At 40.6% G+C, this 23,018-nt stretch overlaps 1 protein-coding gene across 1 annotated transcript in view; it reads right to left on the reverse strand.

Annotated features, from left to right (window-relative positions):
• Positions 1 to 23,018, reverse strand: part of IQGAP2 (IQ motif containing GTPase activating protein 2) — a 350,336-nt gene that overhangs the window by 155,899 nt on the left and 171,419 nt on the right. The window contains 1 exon segment of the mRNA XM_011959360.1: positions 7,910 to 8,066. Within this exon segment, the coding sequence (XP_011814750.1) occupies positions 7,910 to 8,066 (157 nt within the window).

The following is a 23,018-nucleotide window of genomic DNA, read 5'->3' on the forward strand; positions in this document are numbered from 1 at the left end:
CATACACACACGTATGGTGTCCAGATTTTGACAACCATGGCTGAGAGGCCTAGCAACTTCAGAAAAAGACAGGATTTTGAGAAGACTAATTTTTTTTGTTCTAATCATGAATATAATATTTCTGCAGAAAACCTGGAAAATGTAGCAAAATACAAAGACAAAAACAAAACATAAACCGTCCTACAATTCAGAACTAATTTTAGTATTGATTCTTCTGATTTAACCCTGATCTTGGCCTTGTATATAAGAAGCAAACCTTCAGCAGAAATATTTAACAAGATCTTTTCCTACCCCTACAATAAAAATAGTTTTTGTGTATCTTCCATTTCTTCTTTATAGCCCTCATAAGATAGTCATTCCTTCTGCACAGTCTATAAGTATAGCATTCTTGCCTGTATCTCATAAAAGTTTATCAGGAATGGACCATTAAGAACTTTAAAATGATCTTGTGTTTTTCACTAGTTAAATGCATAGCACAATGTCATCTAGTTTATTATACTTTTTAATAAATATACAAAACAATAACTATAGTGAGTTTTACCATATAACTAACATTCAGTAGTAGATAATCACATTCAGAAAGTTTGGCTCTTCCCACCTTCTGTTACCTTCCACAATCTAATAGTTTGTTATATAAAAAGTATTTTCATTGCTGTTAGAAATTATAGAGTATAGACAAATTAACATTTGACAAATGTTTATGCCTTTTTAATGGTGGCCACTATTTGTGATTGAACCATGTGTTCCAATCACTTCATGTAAATTATCCCTAATTTTCAAAACACCCTGAAAGGTAATTATCATTCCTATTTTTTTTCCAGTGTTCATAACAGCTTTATTTTAATAGACCCAGACTGGGAATAATGGAAATGTCCTTTAGTGGGGGAATAAGATTAAATAAACTCTGGTGCATTCACACAATGGAATAAATTCCTATTTTTTAAAGATGTGGAAAGATAGGCCAAAAAGATGATGTGATTTGCCTAAAGTCAAGTAGTTGTCAAGTGGCTGACGTGGGATTCAAGACTACATCCCTCCGGATCTGAAAACTTCCCTATGCTGACACTCTACCAGAGAAGAATGCAGGACCTAGATTGTTTGATTATTCTTTGGAAGGCAAAAATTAACTACTAATGAAGTAGGTAGAGGAAGGGAGAGTTGAAGGAAGGGAAGAAGGAAAAGGAATAAACAAAGTCCAGAGATTTGACAGGTCAGGCCATACTGTTTGAGTGTTTATAACTCAGCAAAAATTTGTTTATGCAAATAATTTTCAGACGAGGTCAATCTGTGACTATGGAAAAACAAGATAGAAACAATCCACAATCAAGTCTGAACCAAGACAGGTATGAGAACCCTCTGTGCCACAAAATAATGTCCCCCTCTTCCAACTAATATGAGCTACTCTGCTTTCTTTACTGATGACTATCTAAGTCCCTATTCAATCTTCCCACCTCTTAGATAAAAATTACCAAGACACCAAATTGATCCCACTTCCTGACAACACCCAAAAGAAAATGGGTTCTTGCTTCCCTAAATCCCTACTAGAATCACCCAGCACAAGACCAAATCTACTCATTTCTCTTCCCTGTGGCAATATGGGTATGCATTCTTCTTGCCCAACAAGTTAAATAAACCTAATCTTGTTTGATCACAGAGGGTTTCTGGTTTCCAAAACTGGTGGGCTCCAACAATCCCAAATTATATAACAAAGACACCCATGTATTTAGTGGTCTTGTTAGCAAAGTATCTCAGGAAAGATACAAATCTTTCTGAACCTTGGTTCCTGAGCCACAAAATGCTTCTTTGAGTTGCAGAGATTAAACTGAGAATATATGGAAGGTATTTAGTTGCAAAGTGCACCTAAGAATGCAGTAGATATTAGTTATTATAACTATTACACTACAAGATTAGGCTTGGAACTTTCATTTACATTTAAGGTCAGAAAAATGTTCAGTGCTCCATGTTAAGAGGCACTGAAGAAAAGGGTGGTTATCTTGGTCATATTTCTGCAGCAAATGAAATGACAGATTTCAAATCTTTCATCCTTTTAAACTACCTGAGAATGCTGACTTCAGAACCCTATGATTCATGTTTGCATACTTAAGAAACACACTTTGGTTAGCGAATTGCAGCAATAACGTTGCCAATCTACTGAGTTTGCTTCACTTAGAATGAAAATGGTCTTCTAAGTAGGCTTGAAATAATCTCAGTCCACTATAATCATCTTTAACAAGTCTTTTCTTCCCACTCCAGTCCTGTATATTACTATTAGATGAGGTGACATGTCTACAGTCAGATTTAGCCAAGGGTTGCTGTTATCCATACACCTAATTTCTTTCAGGTATTGGACCAGGAAGTATATGCTGTTTTTCCACTGCTGAGCTATTACACCAGCAAACATGGTTCATCTAGTTTAAACTGCATAGATGAGGAATTACGTTTTCATCATTGGATGCTAACATCTTACGCACTGGAATCAAAGCATTTTAAAACCAGGAGGTACTTTAGAAACCAGTAACATTATCCAAATTTGCTTATTTTACAGATGAGGAAACTGAGGGCACAAGTCAGTAAGATGCTTGAGTTGACCTAACTAGTCAGGCTCAAGGTTAAGACTCCCTTGCAGAACCACATAATATTTGCACTTCAAGTCCAAATATTATGTTTATTTTACTGCTCAAGTACTTTAGAACAAACACTGCCTCCAATATTCATTAGATGCTTATGTCTATCAGGCACCATGCCAAGTGCCCTGCATGGATCATTTTGTGCCTCACAATATCTCTACAAAGGCAGATACTGTTGTTATTACACTGAGGATCCCTTCTCTGAAATGTTTGGCATTAGAAGTGTTTCAAGTTTCTGATTTTTACACATTCTGGAATATTTGCATTAGACATACTGACTGAGCACCCCTAATCCTAAAATCCAAAATCCAAAATGCTCCAAGGAGCATCTCCTTTGAGTGTCATGTCAATTGGAGCACCTTGGATTTTTGGATTAGGGATACTCAATCTGTATTCCCACTTCACAGGTGAGGAAACTGCGGCTCAGAGAGCCAAAGTTGATGGCGAAGCTAGACTCTGAAGTATTTTGATTCTGCAGTTTACACTGCTAACCACTCTGTGCATGCCTTGCCTATCTAAGGCACACCTACATATTTGACAAGAATTTATTATAAACCTACAATTATCAAGGTGCTGTTCAGAGTACTATCTTTGAACCTTGTCAGACTGAAACCTCCCCAAGGAAGGCCCTTCTGTCCACTCCTCTTTCTCTTGCCTGCCCCAGTCTGCCTGGGACCACTTTCTAATCTTTCAAGACCCCACCATGGAAACCTTCCTGGCCCTTCACCACCCAACAACCCATTTAGAATGGACAGGACTGCTCCCTCCTCCTTGGTCATCTCCCACTGTCCACCCAGTTGTCTTCTCATGACCCTCCACCCATTTCTCTTTCCTTTTCAGGATCCACCCTTGGTTTTCCCTCTTGAAGCAGTTCACTTCTTGTCTGTGCAGGCCACTGCTACCTGGACTGAATTATCCCCTCCCTGGACTCTGTCCCCTCTCATCCTCTTTCTGGTTTGTTCTCTGTATAGCAGCAACTGATCTTTCTGAAGCACAAACTGCACCATATGGCATCACAAGGCTTCTGATTGCTGTCCCCTCAACGTAGCATGAAATCTCAGGTGCTCCATGGGGCCTGCATGGCTGTGCAATCTCATCTCTGCTCTTCCTGGCATCATCTTCCACCACCATCCCTTTCAACCACTCCACTATGGCCAAGCTCTTTTCCTCCTTGTGGCAAGTCTCTCACAAATGAGCTCCCTCTCTTTGTACAGTTCTTCCTGATGCCCACCCCTGAGTGCACACAGGTGACTTTCTTCTCACTCTTCCAACCTCAGAGTAAACTCCTCCTCAGAGAAGCCCATCTCCTGGCCGTTGCTATCTACCCATAACATTAGCTTTCGTGTCTTCCTTCAGACGTTTATCACAATTCACAGCTATAAATTCACTTAGTCCGCCTCCCCATCACCACGAAACCAAGCCCTTGCCTGCTTGGCTCACTATTCTGCCGTTAGTGCCTAGAATAGTGCCTGACATGCGATGGGCCTTGACAAGTGTTGTATGGATGAATGAATTCTACCCTATATGTATTTCTATTGTGGTACACCTTTATCTTCCTTCCCTACAATTGTATTGCAATTTGTTATATTAATGTTTATTCACTTATTAGAGCAGTGGTTCTCAACTCAAACCTTAGAAGCACAGAAGAAAAGAATCACCTGCAGGTGATTTATTAAGAGTACTGCTTCCTGGGTCAAGAGATTCTGCCTGACTCACTAGTCTGGGGTAGGACCCAGGAATCCAGTTTTTACACACACCCATTAGGTGGTTCTGCAGGAGGCTTGAGCACCATTCTTAGAGGAAGAGTGTCACACTCAGCATATTGAGTACGTACCAAATAAAGCACAGAAGGCAAGAAAAGGTATGGAATCCTTTGGCTTATGTGAAACTATTGTCATTCATTCCTTTATCCAACAGCTATTCCCCAAGTACCTACTATGGATCAGACTCTGCCCTAGTAACTGGGTATGGGGCATCGAGGCACATACGGTGCCTGCCCGCTTTACAATACACTATGGCATGTGCAAGACAGACTGTGTCAGGAGCTGCAGAGCACATTGTGTTTTTCCAGTCCTTCGTTATACTAAAAATTTATGTTAATCTTTCTTAATTGTTTGTATAGCTCACATTTATTTCAGTGTTTAACATCGAGGTGTTTTGGTCTTTATTTAGAAGTTTGGTGATGTTTTTGTGGCCAGAAATATGCAATAGGAACTTAATTATTTTTTAGAGACAGAGGCTTGCACTGTTGCCCAGGCTGTTTAAGTTATTTAAGTTTAACCTATTTAAGTTGCCATGGGCATGTAACTCAGACCTGGTGTGGATGGCAGAGGCGGCCATGGAAAAAATACTTATAACTGGAAAGTTGAAATCAAATACTCAGGACATCTTTCCAATCCTAAATTAATGAGGAACTAGGGTTGTACATAAGCTGGCAGACAAAGAGAATGAGGTAGCACAAAAGCTCCTGTCTGCCTAACTGATAGTCATCAAAGCTGCCAGTGCCAAGGCTGACATATTTTATGGCTACAGTCTAGGCAGACCCTGCAGCGAGAGCCTGAGTTCAATGAATTCATGGTTTCCAGATGCCATGAGGGGCTAGGGCTGGGTTATTGAGTGTTCCCTCGTGCTTCAACATCTTTGCCTTAGTCCCATGATTTAGCTCTCCTTGCAAAGGGCTATGTGATATGTTTCAGTCCTGAAGAATACAAGATCAGGAAGTTGAGTTACCTATTTGCTAATATTTATCTCCTTTCATTTTTGTATGAGAAAGAAAAGGCCCTAAAATAAGATTTTATGATTACAAGGCAAATCACTCAAAGTTTCCATCAAGAACACTAGGCACTTTCACGGATTTAATAAGAAAAAAACAAACAAACCTCTTTCTGCAGTCAATCCACAGAGGGGTCCTTTCCATTCATCTTATGTTTTTTTCTTTTAACTCAGCAAGGAGGGGCTCCCACGCCACAGCTGGCCACGGTTCCCTCCTGCTGTGCCTCCCTCCTTCCTGCCCCTCTCCCAGTATCATCTCTCTGCCACCTGGCCTTCCAGGTGATGAGGCAGGGGTGGCCTCCCTCTTGTGATGTTTCACTTGGGCATGTATGTCATCACCTGCCTACGCCCCACAAGTATTTTATTCCATAACCAGAAATTGCAAATATTATTTCCCCTGTCCCCATCCTAAAGAGAAGTTGTTATTCATTTAAATAATAGGATCTCTGATGCCAGGAGGAGAAGGTACCTATTTAAGTTGCCATGAGGCAACTGCCCATGAGGGCCCCGAGCTGGTCTGGAAGGACACTCCTATATTGAAGGTATACAATATTCCAGGAAGAGAAAAGAACTGGCTCACACACTGCTCTGAGGCTCACTTCCATGAAGGGCCTGTCTTCCCAGCCAGATTCTCACAGTCCAAGAAAGCCAAAAGAAAATCTGTAATTCCCTTTCAGTCGAGCTGGAGCCTATCCCAACTACGCTTTAACTCTATCATCAAATCTACATACGTGTTGGTACTGACAGACCTAGATCTTGATAATAACCAAAATAAAAGCCATGAAAAAAAGACAAGATGTAGTCTAAAATGTGAACAAATATTTATGTTGTGAAGAGAGGATACAGATGGTCTTTTTCTGGGCTTCTCTGAATTTCTAAAAATATTTCTCAAAAAAATTTTCTAAACTTTAATTTTAGCTGGCTAAGTGATTGTTTTATTAAAGTCTTGTGGAAGGTTATATTGAGCTAGAACTCTGGAGTGAAACTTCATGAACACAAATTTACTTTAATAAATGTAAACGTTTTTATTTATAACATTATTCAAGGCAAAAACTTGTGCTCGGTTACCTTTTTGACTAGACTAGAAAAATAGACTCAAAATAAATTTGACAAGTAATCTTGTTTATTGTTAACCTTAAAGATTATTCAAACATTCTACCTGTATTTAATGTACATATTTAAAGAATATGTTTTGCCTCAAGAAGTGAAGGGTACTATGAATCATGCAATAAATGGGAACTAATTCCTTTTCCAACTATACTCAACATATAGCTGTAAGAGAAATAACTGTTCAGAATACTTGAAAATCTGCAGATAAAAAATATTGATATACAGAACCGAATGCATTTAACAAATAAAGATCAAGTTTCAAAGAAGCTTTAGAAATCTTGACCTGCAGCAGATAAGAGGTCACAAATTGCAGAACAGAACACCAGACATTTAAAAATTCTGTTTTGAGAATACATTGCTAATGGAGGAGCCTTCTAGGTTGGCGTTTGCTTTTTCCTTTTCCTTTTGAATATATAAGTTCAAATGTAAAAAAGTAGACAGAATAGTATAATGAACTCCTATGTAACTATCAATCAACTCAACAGTTATGAACTCATGGCCAGCTTTTTATCATCTGTCTACCTTCCCCTCAATTATTTTGAAACAAATCCTAGATGTATCACTTTATCTTTAAATACTTTGATATGTATCTCTAAAAAATCGGGATTTCTATTACTATAAAATTGGTGTTTGATTTTGTTTTCTTCTCCTGCTTCCTCCAAATTTAAATAACAGTGCGGTTTTTATTGTTGAACTTTCTTCTTCTTCTTCTTGCTATTATTATCTTAGAAACAGGGTCTCACTCTCACCTAGGCCGGAGGGCAGTGGTGTGATCATAGCTTACTGCAGCCTTGAACTCCTGGGCTCAAGCAATCCTCCTACCTTGGCCTCCAAAAGTGTTGGGATTATGGGCAAGAGCCACCACACTCAGCTGTTGTGATGTTTCTAAAAGGGCTATGATAGATTTTTATTTTCTGATGTTTCCCTAATTAGTCCTGAAACAATTCTTAAAACTAGTTTACACAAAGTGGTTAGTCATATTTTGTTTTAAGCATCAAATGGAAAAGAACGCTTGGCTGATCATTCGACCTTCCTACTTGTTTTATCACATTGGCCCTAACTCTTTAGGGCCACAAGTTCAAGTGAAAAAAGGAGTGGTAGCATGCCCCTACTTTTACCTTTACTGGCACTAATAAAGTCAAAACTGACTTCCATGAAGGAATAATTGGGGGAGGCACTGGGAGGCCCCATAAGTCAGAAGTCTCTCAGCATCAGACCAGAAATAGAAAGAAATACTTTGCTTTTTAAAACTGCTGCTGCCTCAGGAATGCTATTAACAGGCTCCAAAGACATCCCCCAGCCCCCAAAATCCTTACAGAAACACTAAAAGAAGGGAGAGGATATGAAATACCAAACTTTCACTTTTAGCTGAAAGCCAAAACCAATTAGATCTTGGTTACCTTATAACGTGTTTGTTCCACATCATAGATCTTTTTCTCTGATACCATTTTCGGGGCAAAGAACTTGGCTAACTTTGCAAGGTAAACTCCATTCCGGAGCCCTTCTTCCAGTTCAGTGGTTGGTGGCAATTCTTCAACTAAGCAAACTTCCATCCACCTAAAAAGATTAAAAAAATATTAAAGTGACTCCAGTTGGGTAACTTTCTGCAAATGAAGGCATTCAGCATTTCGCTGTGTGTGTTGGAGACAAAGGAAGCAGGATCTGAAACATCTTTAGGTGTCACTGGTGGGAAGGGAAGACTTTCTGGATGGAATGAGGATTTCGAACATGAGACGAACAGGGGGAATGAAAGCCCAGAAGCGCTGAGCTCACTCCCATGCCAGAGCTCATCAACTTCACCTTTATCTGAGCCTCTGCCAAGTCGCTTTTTGTGCCAAAGAAGGAAAAGGCCAAACCATTTTGTATGGGCAGAATTAGTCCTGCTGACATTAAAGAAAAAATAATTCCAAGTTTATGAGACTTCGGCAGAGGCAATTCTTTTAGGGGTTGTGCCTTGGGGAGTGCACAGTCCAAAGTACTATAAAATCTGCAGTTACCTCAGTCCAGGAATGACTACCAGGAAAGGTAGGAAGGCATGGAAAAGGGGCATCGGAATTAAGTAAGCAGACAAAGCTTCTTTAAATAATACAGACTCCTTTTTCCAATACCAGGAACTTATGACAACACACTTATCTTTTTTGGGAAGATACCGTACTTAATGGGTTCTGAAAAAAATATTTTAGACAAAGATCAGATTAAACCTTAAGATGTTGTGCCAGTATTGTAGAAAAGAGAACACCAAGGTCATTACTGGCTCAAGGACTTACAGTGGAAGAGGAGACAGGCCAGTTCACATGTCACAGTGGTGTGCTGAGGATCTGCCAGAGTTATGAGGATATTCCTTTCTCAAGTAATTATTACCTACTGGAAGATTCAAGATGCTGGTGTGCAGTTCTCAGCAGGGGAGCCCCCAGCCTCCCTGCCACTCAGCTATTGATCTACAAATCCAACTATTAGCGTGAGCACTCTATCTATATAGACAGTCTCCTTAGAGGATCACTAACACAATAGCCACTGGTCCTGCTAACACGTGAAACACAGTAGAGCACCGTGCCCCAATATTAACGACTGATCCCAACCCAAGCTGCCAACACTTAATATGTCTGAACCGCTTGTAGCTCTGAATAACAATTTTTAGAAGTTCAACAAGCCCCTAATAAGTGGTTATTGCTGACCACGCATTAGGCATTATAGAATTGGAATCCAGTAGTCCCCCATTATCCAAGGTTTCACTTTCTGCAGTTTTAGTTACTTGAGGTCAACTAGGTCTGAAAATATTAAATGGAAAGTTCCAAGAATACAAAATTCATGAGTTTTAAATTGCATACCATTCTGAGTAGTGTGATGAAATCTCATGCTGTCCCACTCCCATCCCTTCCTCATCACAAGAAGGGTAAGTGCAGTACAATAAGATATTTGGAGACAGAGTCCACATTCACAGAACTTTTATCATAATATATTGTTACAATTATTATAATTGTTCTGTTTTATTATTAGTTACTGTTGTTAATCTCTTTCTATGCCTACTTTATAAATTAAACCTGAGCATAGGTATGTATCTTTATGCAAAAACACTATATTCAAAGTTTGGTGCCATCTTCAGTCTCAGGCATCCACTGAGGGTCTTTGAACATATTTCCAATGGATGGGAAGGGAATAGTGTATATGATAAAAATATAAACATAAGCCTTGCCTTCAAAGAGCATTCAATATACTTGAGAAGGCCACACAATTCTAAGGAAAAGCCAGAGAACCATTTGACAGGCTATGATGTGCAATGCTACATGGTAGGATATAATCAGAAAAAGTTTGGGAGTAAAGGGGAATCATTGGGTTATCACTGCAGCAATCAAGGAAAACATTAAAAAGGTGGTAGAAGCTGGACTTGGCCTCGAAGAATAGAGTACAGTAAGTCCTCACCTACCTGGAAACTATGAATTTAAGCAAAATAATATATAACAAAAACAATCTTACCATAGGCGAATTTCTACAAGCAAGTTACACTGGGCGCCATGGCTCATGCCTGTAATTCCAGCACTTTGGGAGGGTGAGGTGGGAGGATTGCTTGAGGCCAGGAGTTTGAACCAGGCTAGGCAGCACAGCGAGGCCCTGGCTCTCTTAAAAAAAAAAAAAAAAAAAAAAAGGAGCCAGGCATGGTGGTTCACACCTGTGGTCCCAGTTACTCAGGGGGTTGAGGTCGGGGGATTGCTTGAGACCAGGAGTTTGAGGCTGCAGTAAGTCATCGTCAGGCCACAGCATTCCAGCCTGGGCAACAGTGCAAGCCTCTGTCTCTAAAAAATAATTAAGTTCCTATTGCATATTTCTGGCCACAAAAACATCACCAAACTTCTAAATAAAGACCAAAACACCTCGATGTTAAACACTGAAATAAATGTGAGCTATACAAACAATTAAGAAAGATTAACATAAACTTTTAGTATAACGAAGGACTGGAAAAACACAAAAAGTAAGAAAATTCTTCACCCTCTTATTCCAGTTCAGGGTCTTGTGTGGCCAGAGCCTATCCCAGCAGCTCAGGGGTGGGGGGGTGAGGGGCACTAACCCTGGACAGGATGCATTTCCACTGGAGGACACACTCACACCTCCACCACACTCACTCAGTGGGGACAATGTAGCCACATCAGTTAACCTAACACGCACATCTAACGAGTGCCCAGAGAAAACCCACGCGGACCTGGGGAGACCACACGAACTCCACAGTGGCCCCTTCTTTCTCTTCATCAACATTATGAGGAAATGACATAGAATGAAATGACATTATTGGAGGACCTGCTGTAGTTGGAAAGGCAGGGAGAGAACCGGAAGCTGGGGAGAACAGAAACTAAAGGCATAAAAGAAACCTGGCTGACTCACGAAGAAAACCCAGGGAAGAGAGTGGGCCTTTGGGGCTCACAGGGAGAAAAGAGCAATGAAGCTGGGCCTTCACCGTGAAGCTAGGCTCTGGAAGGTCTAGCACGCAAGGACAGGTGTTGACATTTGTAGCCACAGGAAGCAGGGAGCTCCTGGCAGCCTCAAAGAAGAGGAGTGATGTGCCGACAGTGGTAATTAGAGAAAATTCATCTAGTATAATGATGCCTCAGAGACCAAGTCCTCTGTCAGGCCTTTCCCATTGTGAGGTGTTGAGGGACGGGATCAGCCAGGAAGAAATGGGAAGGAAGACAACCAAGAGACATTTCCAGGAAACAGTAAGAGGACTTGGTGACATCTCAGAAAAGGGAGTTGAAAAACAGAGATTACTAGCCAGGGAGAGGCATGTGGTTGAAGGGAGGGTTCTGCACCAGGAGTCAGTCACATAGTGGTGGTGTGACTGTAAGCAAGTCCCCTCACCTCTCTGAGCCTCAGTTTCTCTCCTCTGCTAAAGGAGGGGTGTTGGTGATGAGAAGAATTTGTTGATAAAGTCCTTGCCAGCTCTAACATTCTAAGGGGCTGTGAAACTGGAAGAACAAGGAACAGGTAAGATATGATGATGATGAACTTCCTTTTCACATATCATGCATATCATTCACATATCATTTGAGCCTTGCATCAAATAAACTGAAGTAGGAATACCACGGACTTGCTAAATTTTGAAAAGAAGAAATAAATAATAATGCTGCCTTAAAAAAAAAAATGTGGCCAAGTTAAGAGCCACTGCTCTAGACCAAGTTTCTAAGTTAAATAAACTAATTAGGGTATTAGGTGATTTCACGGTAAAACACAATCTGTTTCCAAATAATTACATTTTCAAATAATTATCTTAGAAAAATGCAAGGAATCATTTTATACACAAAAATATATGAATGTTTTATAACAACCTGGTAATTGGGTATATGTGTGAGGGGTAAGGTTGGGGGTAAACTGACAATTGGTAGCAAGAGTAGGGGGAGATAAGCTGACAATTGGGAGCAAGGGGCAGGATGCAAAAATAAAAGCTCTGAAGTATGATATTTTAGAGTTGGGCTTGTTTTTAAAAAGAGCTAATCACATTTTTGTCTGTATTAGAATATATGTGCAGTTGGTTTAAAACACTGATACCAGGCCGGGCATGGTGGCTCATGCCTGTAATCCCAACACTTTGGGAGGCTGAGAGGGGCGGATCACTTGAGGTCAGGAGTTCGAGACCACCCTGGCCAACATGGCAAAACTCTATCTCTACTAAAGACAAAAATTAGTTGGGCATAGTAATGGGTGCCTGCAGTCCCAGCTACTCAGGAGGCTGAGGGCAGGAGAATTGCTTGAATCTGAGAGGCGGAGGTTGCAGTGAGCCGAGATCGCTCCACTGCACTCCAGCCTGGGCGACAGAGACTCTGTCTCAAAAAAAATTAAGAAAAAAAATAATAAAACATTGATAGCAAAAACTTAGGTTAGCTACAACCTGTTTAAAATGTGGCCATGGCTAATTCTTATGACATTATGAACTGCTCAAAGGCAAAGGCCATTTCTTCTTTCTCTTTATGATCCCTTTGTGCCTGGCAACCTGTTTACACAAAGCAAGTACTTAACATGGTTATGAAAGATTCTGACTGCTAAAAAGAAAGTTTTCCAAGAATCACAGTTACATCATAAAATATTTTAAGATACTGCCAAAGATTTACGAAGTGTTACTTTTTTTAACATTAGGCATCAATGGAGATACCTCTTTTTCTCTGCCTTGAAAGTCAAAAGATGATGCTATTATTATCAATGACAGCTAGTAGTTATTGAGTACGATCTTGTGCCAAAATCTGGACTTGATACTTTATGGGGATTATCATGGAATCTTCTCATGATCACTCCATAAGGAAGAGGTGCTATCGGGATCACCATTTGCTGATGATTTTCCGGTGTTGTTCTCAGATTCTGTTGATGTTCTGACATGATATCTGAGGTTTTCCAAAGCTCAGAAAAGGCTAAGGCCACCCAGCTCAATAAGTTGACAGGGGCCAGCCTCTGCTCCTCTAATTCCAACTTTTAATTTCTCACAACTCACCAAACTGAATCCTCCAGTCTAGGCCTAGCGTAAAACAAAAGTGGTAACAAAATACTCCAGGACTACTTTCAGAGTAGCGGTCAGAGTTCCACAGCTTGGAGACATAGATGTTGTCACTGTTTCAGTATTAGGTCAGAGGATAGTATATTCACTGTCAGGGGTGAGTAGATTCCTGGGGCTTTGTTTGTTCTCTCAGAACTCCCTCTGTCACCTACCTTGCAACAGGCACAGTAAATGGTCCAGGTTTCCCCTTGTAGTGCTGTAGCAGGGCAGAGGCAGGATATAGGAAACTTAGAGCCTATTCAAATGCAGTCACCTCCTCAGGAAGGCCCACAGGCCTAGAGTTCTCAAAGATCCTTCCAATAAAATACAATTCGGAAACTCCTATCAATCATCAGCCCGTATATGAGCAACAAACAAGACTATTCTTCTAGGACAGGTGACAGACTCTGCTGACAGAATAACCAGTCAGACTGGGTACTTAACATTGCTCTAAAGATATTAAAATCCCTCACAATGAAGCAGGAGCCATGATATGCAACTTCCAAACTTGTGCACAGTCATCATGTGGGCTGACTAGCCTTTAGATCGATTTTTTAGTATAAGGAAAAAACTTCAAGCACAGATAGCGATATAGGAGTTAAGAAGAAATCACTCAGGCAGATAGCAAGGGTATGGGAGTCCTTGGTAAAGGTTTTCTTTTTAATGAAAAGCTGCCACAAATCATTTTCTAACAAACAGCAGCCTGCAAGTTGGGAGCTTGCACAGGTGAATGCCGGCAAGAACTAAGGATTAGACATGTTCAAGATGGCGGCTCCACCTTCCCTTCTCTGTCAGCCACGTGTACTGTAAAGGAGCAGACAAGATGGCCCCATCAACTGGAAAGCCCATTTGCATAAGAAGATTAGGGTGGGGCAACAAGCCTTCCCCATACACTATGTAAACATCATACCTGATTGAACCAATCTATGAGCTCTATGTAAATCAGACACTGGCTCTTGAAACCCTACTATGAAACTTGGGGCATTCACCACCAGCAGGTCCTTTCTGCTGGGAGACCCCTTCCTCTACAGATGAAGCTGTTTCTCTTCCTCTTCTCTTCTACCTATTAAACCTCTGCTCCTAAACTCCTTGTGTATGTGTCCTAAATTTTCCTGGCATGCGACAGACAACGAACCACAGGGTATATACCTCAGACAACCGTAGCTGCTTCAATACCAAATTGTTCAACTAAGAGTAGTTGCTGGTCAGAGTCTGCATGCGTAGGCCCACGGCATCTGTGAGGGGCCAAGTGACGGCATTGTAACCACAGAAGGTGTGGGGAAATTAGTGTGAGGGGTGCACCACTCTAAGGTGGCTCAGGAAAACCTCCCATGGATAAGCCTCTTCTCTCTCCTCCCTGTCTGCTGGCTGGAGAAGGTAGACTAACTTCCATTAGTCAGGGTTCCTGAATAATTGTGTGGCAAAGAACCCCTTGTTTTCAAGGTCATTCTTGTTGGTTTAAAAAAAAAAAAGCAGCAGCAGCTGTTGTGTCTCCTCACCCCCACCCTACACTACTGAACCTTACAGGAGCAGGTTGCTATCGCCATTGCCAACCTCAGTTTCAGGGGCTTGCTGATCTGTTACATGAACAAGTGAGTGGTACCTGGCCACACCAACACAAGTTTTAAGTGTGACTTGTATGGTATGTTGGGGTCAAACTTCCTATAACAATCACAACAGAGGGACAACTGGCCTGATGTTCCGGAAGTCTGGCTCTGTGATCACCAGCTATATGCACTGGAACAGGTCGCTTAATACTCTGAGTATTCAGTGTTAGTCCATAAATCTAAAATTATAATGGAATTCAATATAACTGTGTAATTATGTAATATGACTGTGTGTGGCTTAACATCTTTATTGAGATATAATCCACACATCATACACTCACCCATTTAACACGTGGAATGCAATGGTTTTTAGTATATTCACTGGGTTGAAAGACCATCATCATCATCAATTTTAGAACATCTTCCTTACACCAAAAAAGAAACCTTATATCCATAAACAGTGACTCTCCATTTACCCCCAAGCCCCTAACCCACTAATCTACTGTCTTTAGATTTGCCTATTCTGAACATTTCCTGTAAATGTAAATAGACTCATACAATATGTGGCCTTTTGTGACCTTTCACTTAGCATAACGTTTTCAAGGTTTATCCATGTTCATCTGGACTTCATATTTTTTTCTTGAATAATATTTCATTGTATGGATAGATCACATTTATTTATTTATTCATCAGTTTTTGGACATGTTATTCCCCCCCCCCAACTTTTTGACTATTGTGAATGATACTGCTATAAACACTTGTGAACTAGTTTTTGCATTGATGTATGTTCTCATTTCCCTTGGGTATATACCCAAGACTAGAATTGCTGGGTCATATGGTAACTCTATGTTTAATCTTTTTAGGACTTCCAGACTGTTTTCCAAAACAGCTGTACCATTTCCCCTTCCCACCAGCAGTGTATGAGGATTTCAATTTCTTCACATCCTTGCCAACACTCTTCTGTCATTTTCATTACAGCCATCCTAATGGATGCAAAGTGGCATATCATTATGGTTTTGATTTTCATTTCCCTGATGGCTAATGATATTCAGCTTCCTTTTATATGCATATAGCCCATTTATATACTTTTGGAGAAATGTCTTCAAATCTATCGCTCATGTTTTAGTTGAATTATTTGTCTTCTTATTTTTGAGTTATAAGAGTTCCTTGCATATTCAGTATACAAGATTCTTATTTGATATATGATTTGAAAGTATTTCCTCCATTCTGTGGGCTGTCTTTTCACTTTCTTAATGGTGTTATTTGAAGCAAAAATGTTTTTATTTTGATGAAGTCTCATTCATCTATTTCTTCTTTTGTTGTTTATATTTTTGGTGTTTTATATGTTACATATTTATGCCTATGTTTTCTTCTCTTTTATCTCTTAGTTTAGGTCTTTGATCCATTTTGAACTACTTTTTGTATATGGTGTAAGGTGAGAGTCTAACTTCATTCTTTTGCATGTGGCTACCCAGTTGTCCCAGCACCACTTATTGAAAAGACTACCTGACGAGTTAATGGGTGCAGCACACCAACATGGCACATGTATACATATGTAACAAACCTGCACGTTGTGCACATGTACCCTAGAACTTAAAAAAAAAAAAAAAAAGGCTACCTTTGTTGAACTGTGTTGGCACCTTTATTGAAAATTAACTTACTGTACAAGTGAGACTGTACATTTCTGAACTCTCAATTCTAGTCCAATCTATATGTCTATGACTTATGTACAGATAGTATATAAAGTGTGCATTCATAAAATCAAGTTAGAGATACTTCATGTGTCTTCAAGAGCCTGTCTTCAAATTTGGCCTAAAAATCTACAGAAATGAAAACCAGAATACTCCCCCTTCCTCCCTAACACTGTCCTTACATTCACTGCTTCTTCCCCATTCCTTCTATTGACTAGTTTTATTGGCCCACAACCCCAATATGGGAACGTCTTGCCCCAAAGCAAAAGTTGAAGCTATTTCTTATGAGCAACTTAAGGGTTGCTAGAGAACCTCATCTTCCTTTTTAGGGTGGGACTACTTGTGGAAGAAGGGGAGAGAAAGGAGAAATCTTTCAAATTTTAGGGCAAGAAGAAAAATTCTGTCTTGTGGGAGACAAAAAAAAAAAAAAGAAAAAGAAAAAAAAGAAACCACCCCACAAAAATCCTGGAACAAACAATCCTTTCTTTTATACTACTTTGTGCCTTGCAGAACATATGAAAGTTGTTTTGTGGAAGCATTTGCTATCTGAGTGGTTATTCAGGAAATCACCAACTATAAATCTTGGTCTGTATCATACAGTGCTGTATGGAATAAGTATCCTGACGGTAGAACTGCTGGCCAAGAACAGAAAAGTGTGTTTTATCTGCACAAATCCTGTTTTAATGCAGTGCCCTGTTCTACGAACTTGCAAGTATCACAAGTCAATTTTTCCCCTAATATTTTAAAAATCAGCATATAAGACATATTCTAAAAGAATATAAGAATATGTGGCCTTTGTTTTTATGTATAGCATAGTTGGTCATTTTTCACCTTCTGTGTCAACAGGCACTAAAAGCATCAGAAGGACTAAGTTAAGTTCTCATGGCAAAACTTTTCATCAGCTGGAGGCCAGTGCAAAACTGCCACCATGATTCCATTAGCTTTATTAGCCCAGGGGGATGTGGCTGTAGGAACCTACCCTGCAAAACTGAGGTGTGCATCTATGGGCCCCCATCCTTCTCTCATACAAAAGTTACTTGGTTCACTCTAAGAAAGTGACATGAAAGGCTAATTTTTTTCTTTAGTAAAATTTTTGCTTTGCTTTAAGAATGCTATTTTCCTTAAAACGCAGGCACATAATACCATGAAAAGAATCAACATATGACTTCAAGATCTAGTAGGAGTGGAGGAGACTTCAGAGGACTTATGTCTCACTCTTCTCTTTTAGGGGGAGATGATATAGTATAATCTGTTGAGTTTGGCAAGCTTCCCCAAACTGTGTTGCAGTGAATGTTGACTCAGATGCTAAGAGAGACTGTTGCTAGAAATATGGACATGAAAGAGATTCTAGTGAGATTTTAGACAGAAATGAGAAAGTATTGTTAGACACTGAAGAAAAGGCAATCCTTGTTATAAAATGGCCAAGAATGTCGCTGAATTGCGTTTTTGTGTTTTGTGGAAGGTAGAGCTTGTAAGTGACAACCTTGGATATTCTGCTGAGATTTCTAAGCCAAGTGTTGAAAGCCTGCTGTGCTTTCCTTGCCACTTTCCTTTCTCCTTACCTGCTTCTAGCAAAGTGCAAGAGAAGTGAGAGAAATTAAAGAAAAAATTGTTAGGCTAAACAAACTAGAACTTAAAGATCTGGAAAATTCTCAGCTTATCCACATTGCAAGAAAATGAGAAGGTGTTCTGGAGAGGGCACCAACGGCGTGACTGAACAATCACTCCCTAAAGAGTGACAGTGGGACTCACAGATCTAATCAGCCATCTCAACAGAAGGCAAGAATAGAGATGGGGTTCTACCAGCAGCAGAAACACTGCTGACTTGGACTAAAGGGGACAGAGACAGGATACAACAGCAGGCTTCTGAGATGCTACAGGATGGGACAATAGATCTATCTGGCTCTGGGTGTGAGCATGTATTATCTTTCAAGAAAAAGGAAGAATGGTCCCTAAAGCTGCTACTCTCACCCCACACTGAAAGTGTTCAGGCCCAGGGGGTGAGGAAGTGTCTCTTCCATTTCAAAGGTGGAGGCTATCTCTGTCTCAGTGTCAGTGAGTCAGGCTGTCATTGTCCAAGGCCTCAAAAGCAAGGCTACCACCTGGGGCCTTGAAGAAATTCTGCCAGCCCAATGGGCCTGGAGGACAGACCATCATGTAAAAAGAATTATTCTCAGGCCTTAAAATCGAACATAATTTGCCCAGCTAGGTCTTGGACTTGCTTTGGACCCATGACCCTTTTTTCTTCCTTCCAAGTTCTGCCTTTTGGAATGGGAATGTCTATCCTAAGCCTGTCACCATCATTGTATTTTGGAATCAAATAATTTGTCTGGTTTCACAGGTTCACAGCTGGAGAAGAATTTTTGCTGCAAGACGAATCATATATCTTGAGTCTCATCCACCTTGATGTAGATGATATTTAGATGAGATTTGGGAGTTAGAATTTAAGGTAGAATGGGTTAAGGCTTAGGCTGTTGAATGCAGGTGAATGTATTTTGCTGTGAGGAGGACATGAATTTTGAGGGTGCAGAGGGCAGAGTGTTATGGGCAGAACTGTGTTCCCCTCCCCAAATTTATATGTTGAAGTACTAACCCCTAATACTTCAAAATGAGACTGTATTTGAAGACAACGCCTTTAAAGGGATGGTTAAGTTAAAACGAGGTGATTAAGCGAGGCTGCTGTCCTTATAAGAAAAGGTGCTTAGGGCACAGAGAGCTCCCAGGGCTGCATGTTCATAGAGGGAAGACAGAAGGACGTAGTGAAAGGGCCATCTGCAAAGCCGAAGACAGAGGCCTCAGAAGAAACCAAACACGTTGACACCTTGCTGTTGGATTTCCAGCCTCCAAAACTGTGAGAAAGTAAATTTCTGTTGTTTAAGCCTCCCAATCTGTGGTATTTTGTTTATGGCAGCCTGAACAAACAAATACACGAGCTAAAACATCAGCTCCCATCATCCTCTAAAATTCTCACCCAATTTTCTCTTCACTGCATTTATTAGTACCTGGCAGACTAGATATTAATACTTAATAGTTTGACTGGCTCACCCAGTTAGACTGCAAATTCTATGATAGCAAGGACCTTACCTATCTTGAGAGGCATCTAACACAATGGTTGAAATCACACACTCCAGAGCGCGATGCCTGAGACTGAACCAAAGCTCTGCCACTTACCAGTTACATGCCCCTTGGGTAATCGAATTAATCTGAGTCTGTTTCCTAATCTATAAAATGGGATAATAATAGAACTGCTTCCAAAGGCTGTTATGAGTTAATAGGAGAAAAGCACTAGAACAGTGCCTGGCATATAGTAGGTACCTTTCATGGTAGCTATTGTAGTTTTTACTGCTCACCACCATATCCCAGACCATCCCCCTGCCTGACTGCCAATATAATTCACTGTTCACACCTGACCTTTGGCACTATTTGTTTAGTTCAGTACTATTTGTTTAGCCATATAGACTTCCTTGTGCAGGAAATATGCCAGCATTTTGACTATCAAACATGCCTTCTTCTCCCGTCCCAGTCTGTTGCACCCCCTGCAAATCCACCCCTCCTGCTAAACACATCCTATTGCCTTACACCAAATACAGTCTTAAATGGCATTTAGTAGGGGCTATGTAAATATTTACATATGTTCAGGAGAGCCGGGTTTCTGCTATAATGAGACTCCCACTCTACTGATAATGCCAATGGCAAACAATTGCAGCTCACATTTACTTAGCACATGGGCTAGCACTTAGCAGTTACTTGGCACTTATATGAATGTATTCTCACACTAACCTGATGAAATTGATATCACTCCCCTTTAATAGAGAAGGAAGAAAAGGCTCAGAGAGTTAAGTAATTTGCTCAAGATTACACAGCTAATAAGCAGCTGGGCTGTGATTTAAATTCAGGTTGTCACCTCTACAGGACACCTCTCTGCCACTCTGCTCTGACAAATCATTTAAGATTAATAGGGTGAACAGGGCTTAAGCTCACTTCCTAGGAATGTTCTCTTCTTAAGCAGAAGACTTAGGCGAAACCTTTTCTAAAGCTAAAATGAGCCAATTCAGATCTTCATAAACTATGCTTTCGCAAAGCCAGGTATGCCTGTGCTTTAAGACAAGATGAAAGTGAACATACTCTTTAGGACTGGCTGAAGAGACTGCTGTCACTTTCAGAAGCATCTGTGGGGGTACAGCTGTCTTCACTGGACCTTGGATCCCCAAAAATCAGGCTTCAAACTTGGTTCTGCAACTGTATTCATCTTTATTACCTTGTGGCACAACAATCTCTCTGGGCCACAATTTCCTCTATCAGAAAATTGGGTACAATACACACTACCTCACAGATAAGTCATGAGAATGAAAACAGATGCTAAATGTGAAATCACCTAGGGAAAAAGTACCCAGCATGCAACAGGTCCTCAGGAAACAATTGTTAACAAAATGAAATTAAAAGGAGGTAGGCAAGTGGGCACCAGTTTAAAGTGTAATGCTACCAAGGATTTATCACACTGTTCTCCACAGAGCAGCCTGGCCACACTGACCTGAACATAGGAGATCCAATGTCCAATGTCTTCTAGGTGGAGACTACTGTGGGACGTGACACCCTGCAGGAAAATAAGCTGACCAAAGGGCCTTGGAGAACTGACCTCAAAAACGGGACTCTGTCAACCTGCCTTCCCTAGAACTTGCTACAGGGGAGACTGAGCTGTCATGTCTGTTTGCAGTGCAAAGCACCTTCAGTTTTACCAAATAACCACGAGCTGGGGTGCAGAGGAAAAGTAAAGAAGAAAGAACCGAAAGTACTCAGCAGAAGTTTCCTGGCACATCAACACTCATCTGAGGCTTACGCATACATTTTGGTCTAAATAACAACTTAAGACTTGATGAAGCAGATTCTCCTTCCTGGGTTTGTCTACACTGTCCACATGCTCTAACCACAAAATAATCACTGTTCTTGCACTTTTAAACATGTCTTTGCCCCAACGTAGGCAGGAAAATGAAAGCAACGAGCTTAATAAGATCATTGTAAACTTAACTTAAATTGCCACAACTCCTTCCTACACTTGACTTCCCTCTTCTAAGCCCCAAGCAAGTATTCAATATGGAATTGTTAAATAATGGACCTTCCAGAACACCAAGAGAATGCCATAGCTGAAGCCAGGCCATATTTCAACATATAAGAAACATAACTGGCAAAAGCTGTATCCAGTATGAATTTCCTTCCTTCTCTTCCTCCCCTTAAACTACAGGTATCTTATGTCCAAAGTTAACCCTTTCTTGGAGGTGTTGAATCAGGGAGAGTTATACAGGCTGATTCCTCTACAGCCTAAAGGATCAAAAGAGAATAGCTCTCAGCAGATAGTGTAAAGTAATAGCACAGTGAAAAATTCAAGTGTGAGGAATGTCAGGTTAATACCATATTTGCAGGCTTTCTTCCTCTAGCTACGTTCTTCGTCCAGCCCTTATTGATTTCCCCCACCTCCACTACCAGCTGTGCCAAGGAAGTGACAAATGGGGACTCACTAGATGCCATCAATCATTGTCACCAAGAAGAGAAAAAAAGAATCCAACATATGTTCTTGCAAATGCCTCCCACTCTCCACTCCCACCTCTTCCTCTTCACTGACACACAATCTTTATAAGCAGTAGGCCACTTTTTTAATATTCCTTGAGTGAAAACGTTTGAGGCACAGATAGGAGGAGCATCCCAAGCACCATTCTTTCCTGATTTGCGTGTCCGTAGTTACAGTTCTCAGTGCAAGTGGCAAGACCAAGGCAGGGTTACCCACCAACAAGTTACTGCCAATCCCGACTACAGAGAGCAGAAGGGCTGCTGCTGATTAAACCAATGCTGCTCTTGTGCCAGGCGGGACAGAGGAACAGAAAGATGTACAATACAGGTAGCAGATGGTACTCTCTGCAACTCATTCTGACGACAGAACAGGAGTTTCCTATTTGTCTGCTGACTACCATGATGCCTGATAGATCAATTCCTATGGCAACAGCTCTAAGTATAATGCATTACAAATAAAGACGGGTATTTTGTTTTGTTTTTTTTTTTGAAATGGAGTCTCGCTCTGTCACTCAGGCTAGAGTGCAGTGGTGTGATCTCAGCTCACTACAACCTCTGCCTCCCAGGTTCAAGCGATTCTTCTGCCTCAGCCTCCTGAATAGCTGAGATTATAGGCACATGCCACCACACCTGGCCAATTTTTGTATTTTTAGTAGAGATGGGGTTTCACCATATTGGCTAGGTTGGTCTTGAACTCCTGACCTCAAGTGATCTGCCCACCTCGGCCTCCTGAAGTGCTGGGATTACAGGTGTGAGCCACCGTACCCGGCCAAAAAGGGGTGTATTAAATGGATATAGAAACCTGTGTTCATTTCTGGAAATAAAGCCAGAGGTAGAGTGTGGCCACTTCCATCACAGGCCGTAGGAGAATTTTCTCTGGCTCAATAATCCCCTATTGGGCATCTATTCTGGCTAAAGAAAAAGAAAATCAATAAAGACCAACGATATGCACGTAACCACAATGATATTAAAAAATAAAAAACTTAGTTGTCTGATGACAGGAGAGAGTGTGAAGTACTAACTCATTATATAAATGGAATACTATATAGCCATTAATATTTATGACAAATTAGCAAAATGGAGGAAAGCTGATATAGTAAAGTGAGTAAAACAGTAACACAAACTTTTTGTCATGTGTGTCAATGTGTGAAAAAACCTGGATAAAAAGTCACCACAATTGCTTCAACTATTTTCCAAA

This window comes from Colobus angolensis, unplaced genomic scaffold (genome assembly GCF_000951035.1).
Source record: "Colobus angolensis palliatus isolate OR3802 unplaced genomic scaffold, Cang.pa_1.0 Scaffold49, whole genome shotgun sequence".
Classification (NCBI taxonomy): Eukaryota; Metazoa; Chordata; class Mammalia; order Primates; family Cercopithecidae; genus Colobus; species Colobus angolensis.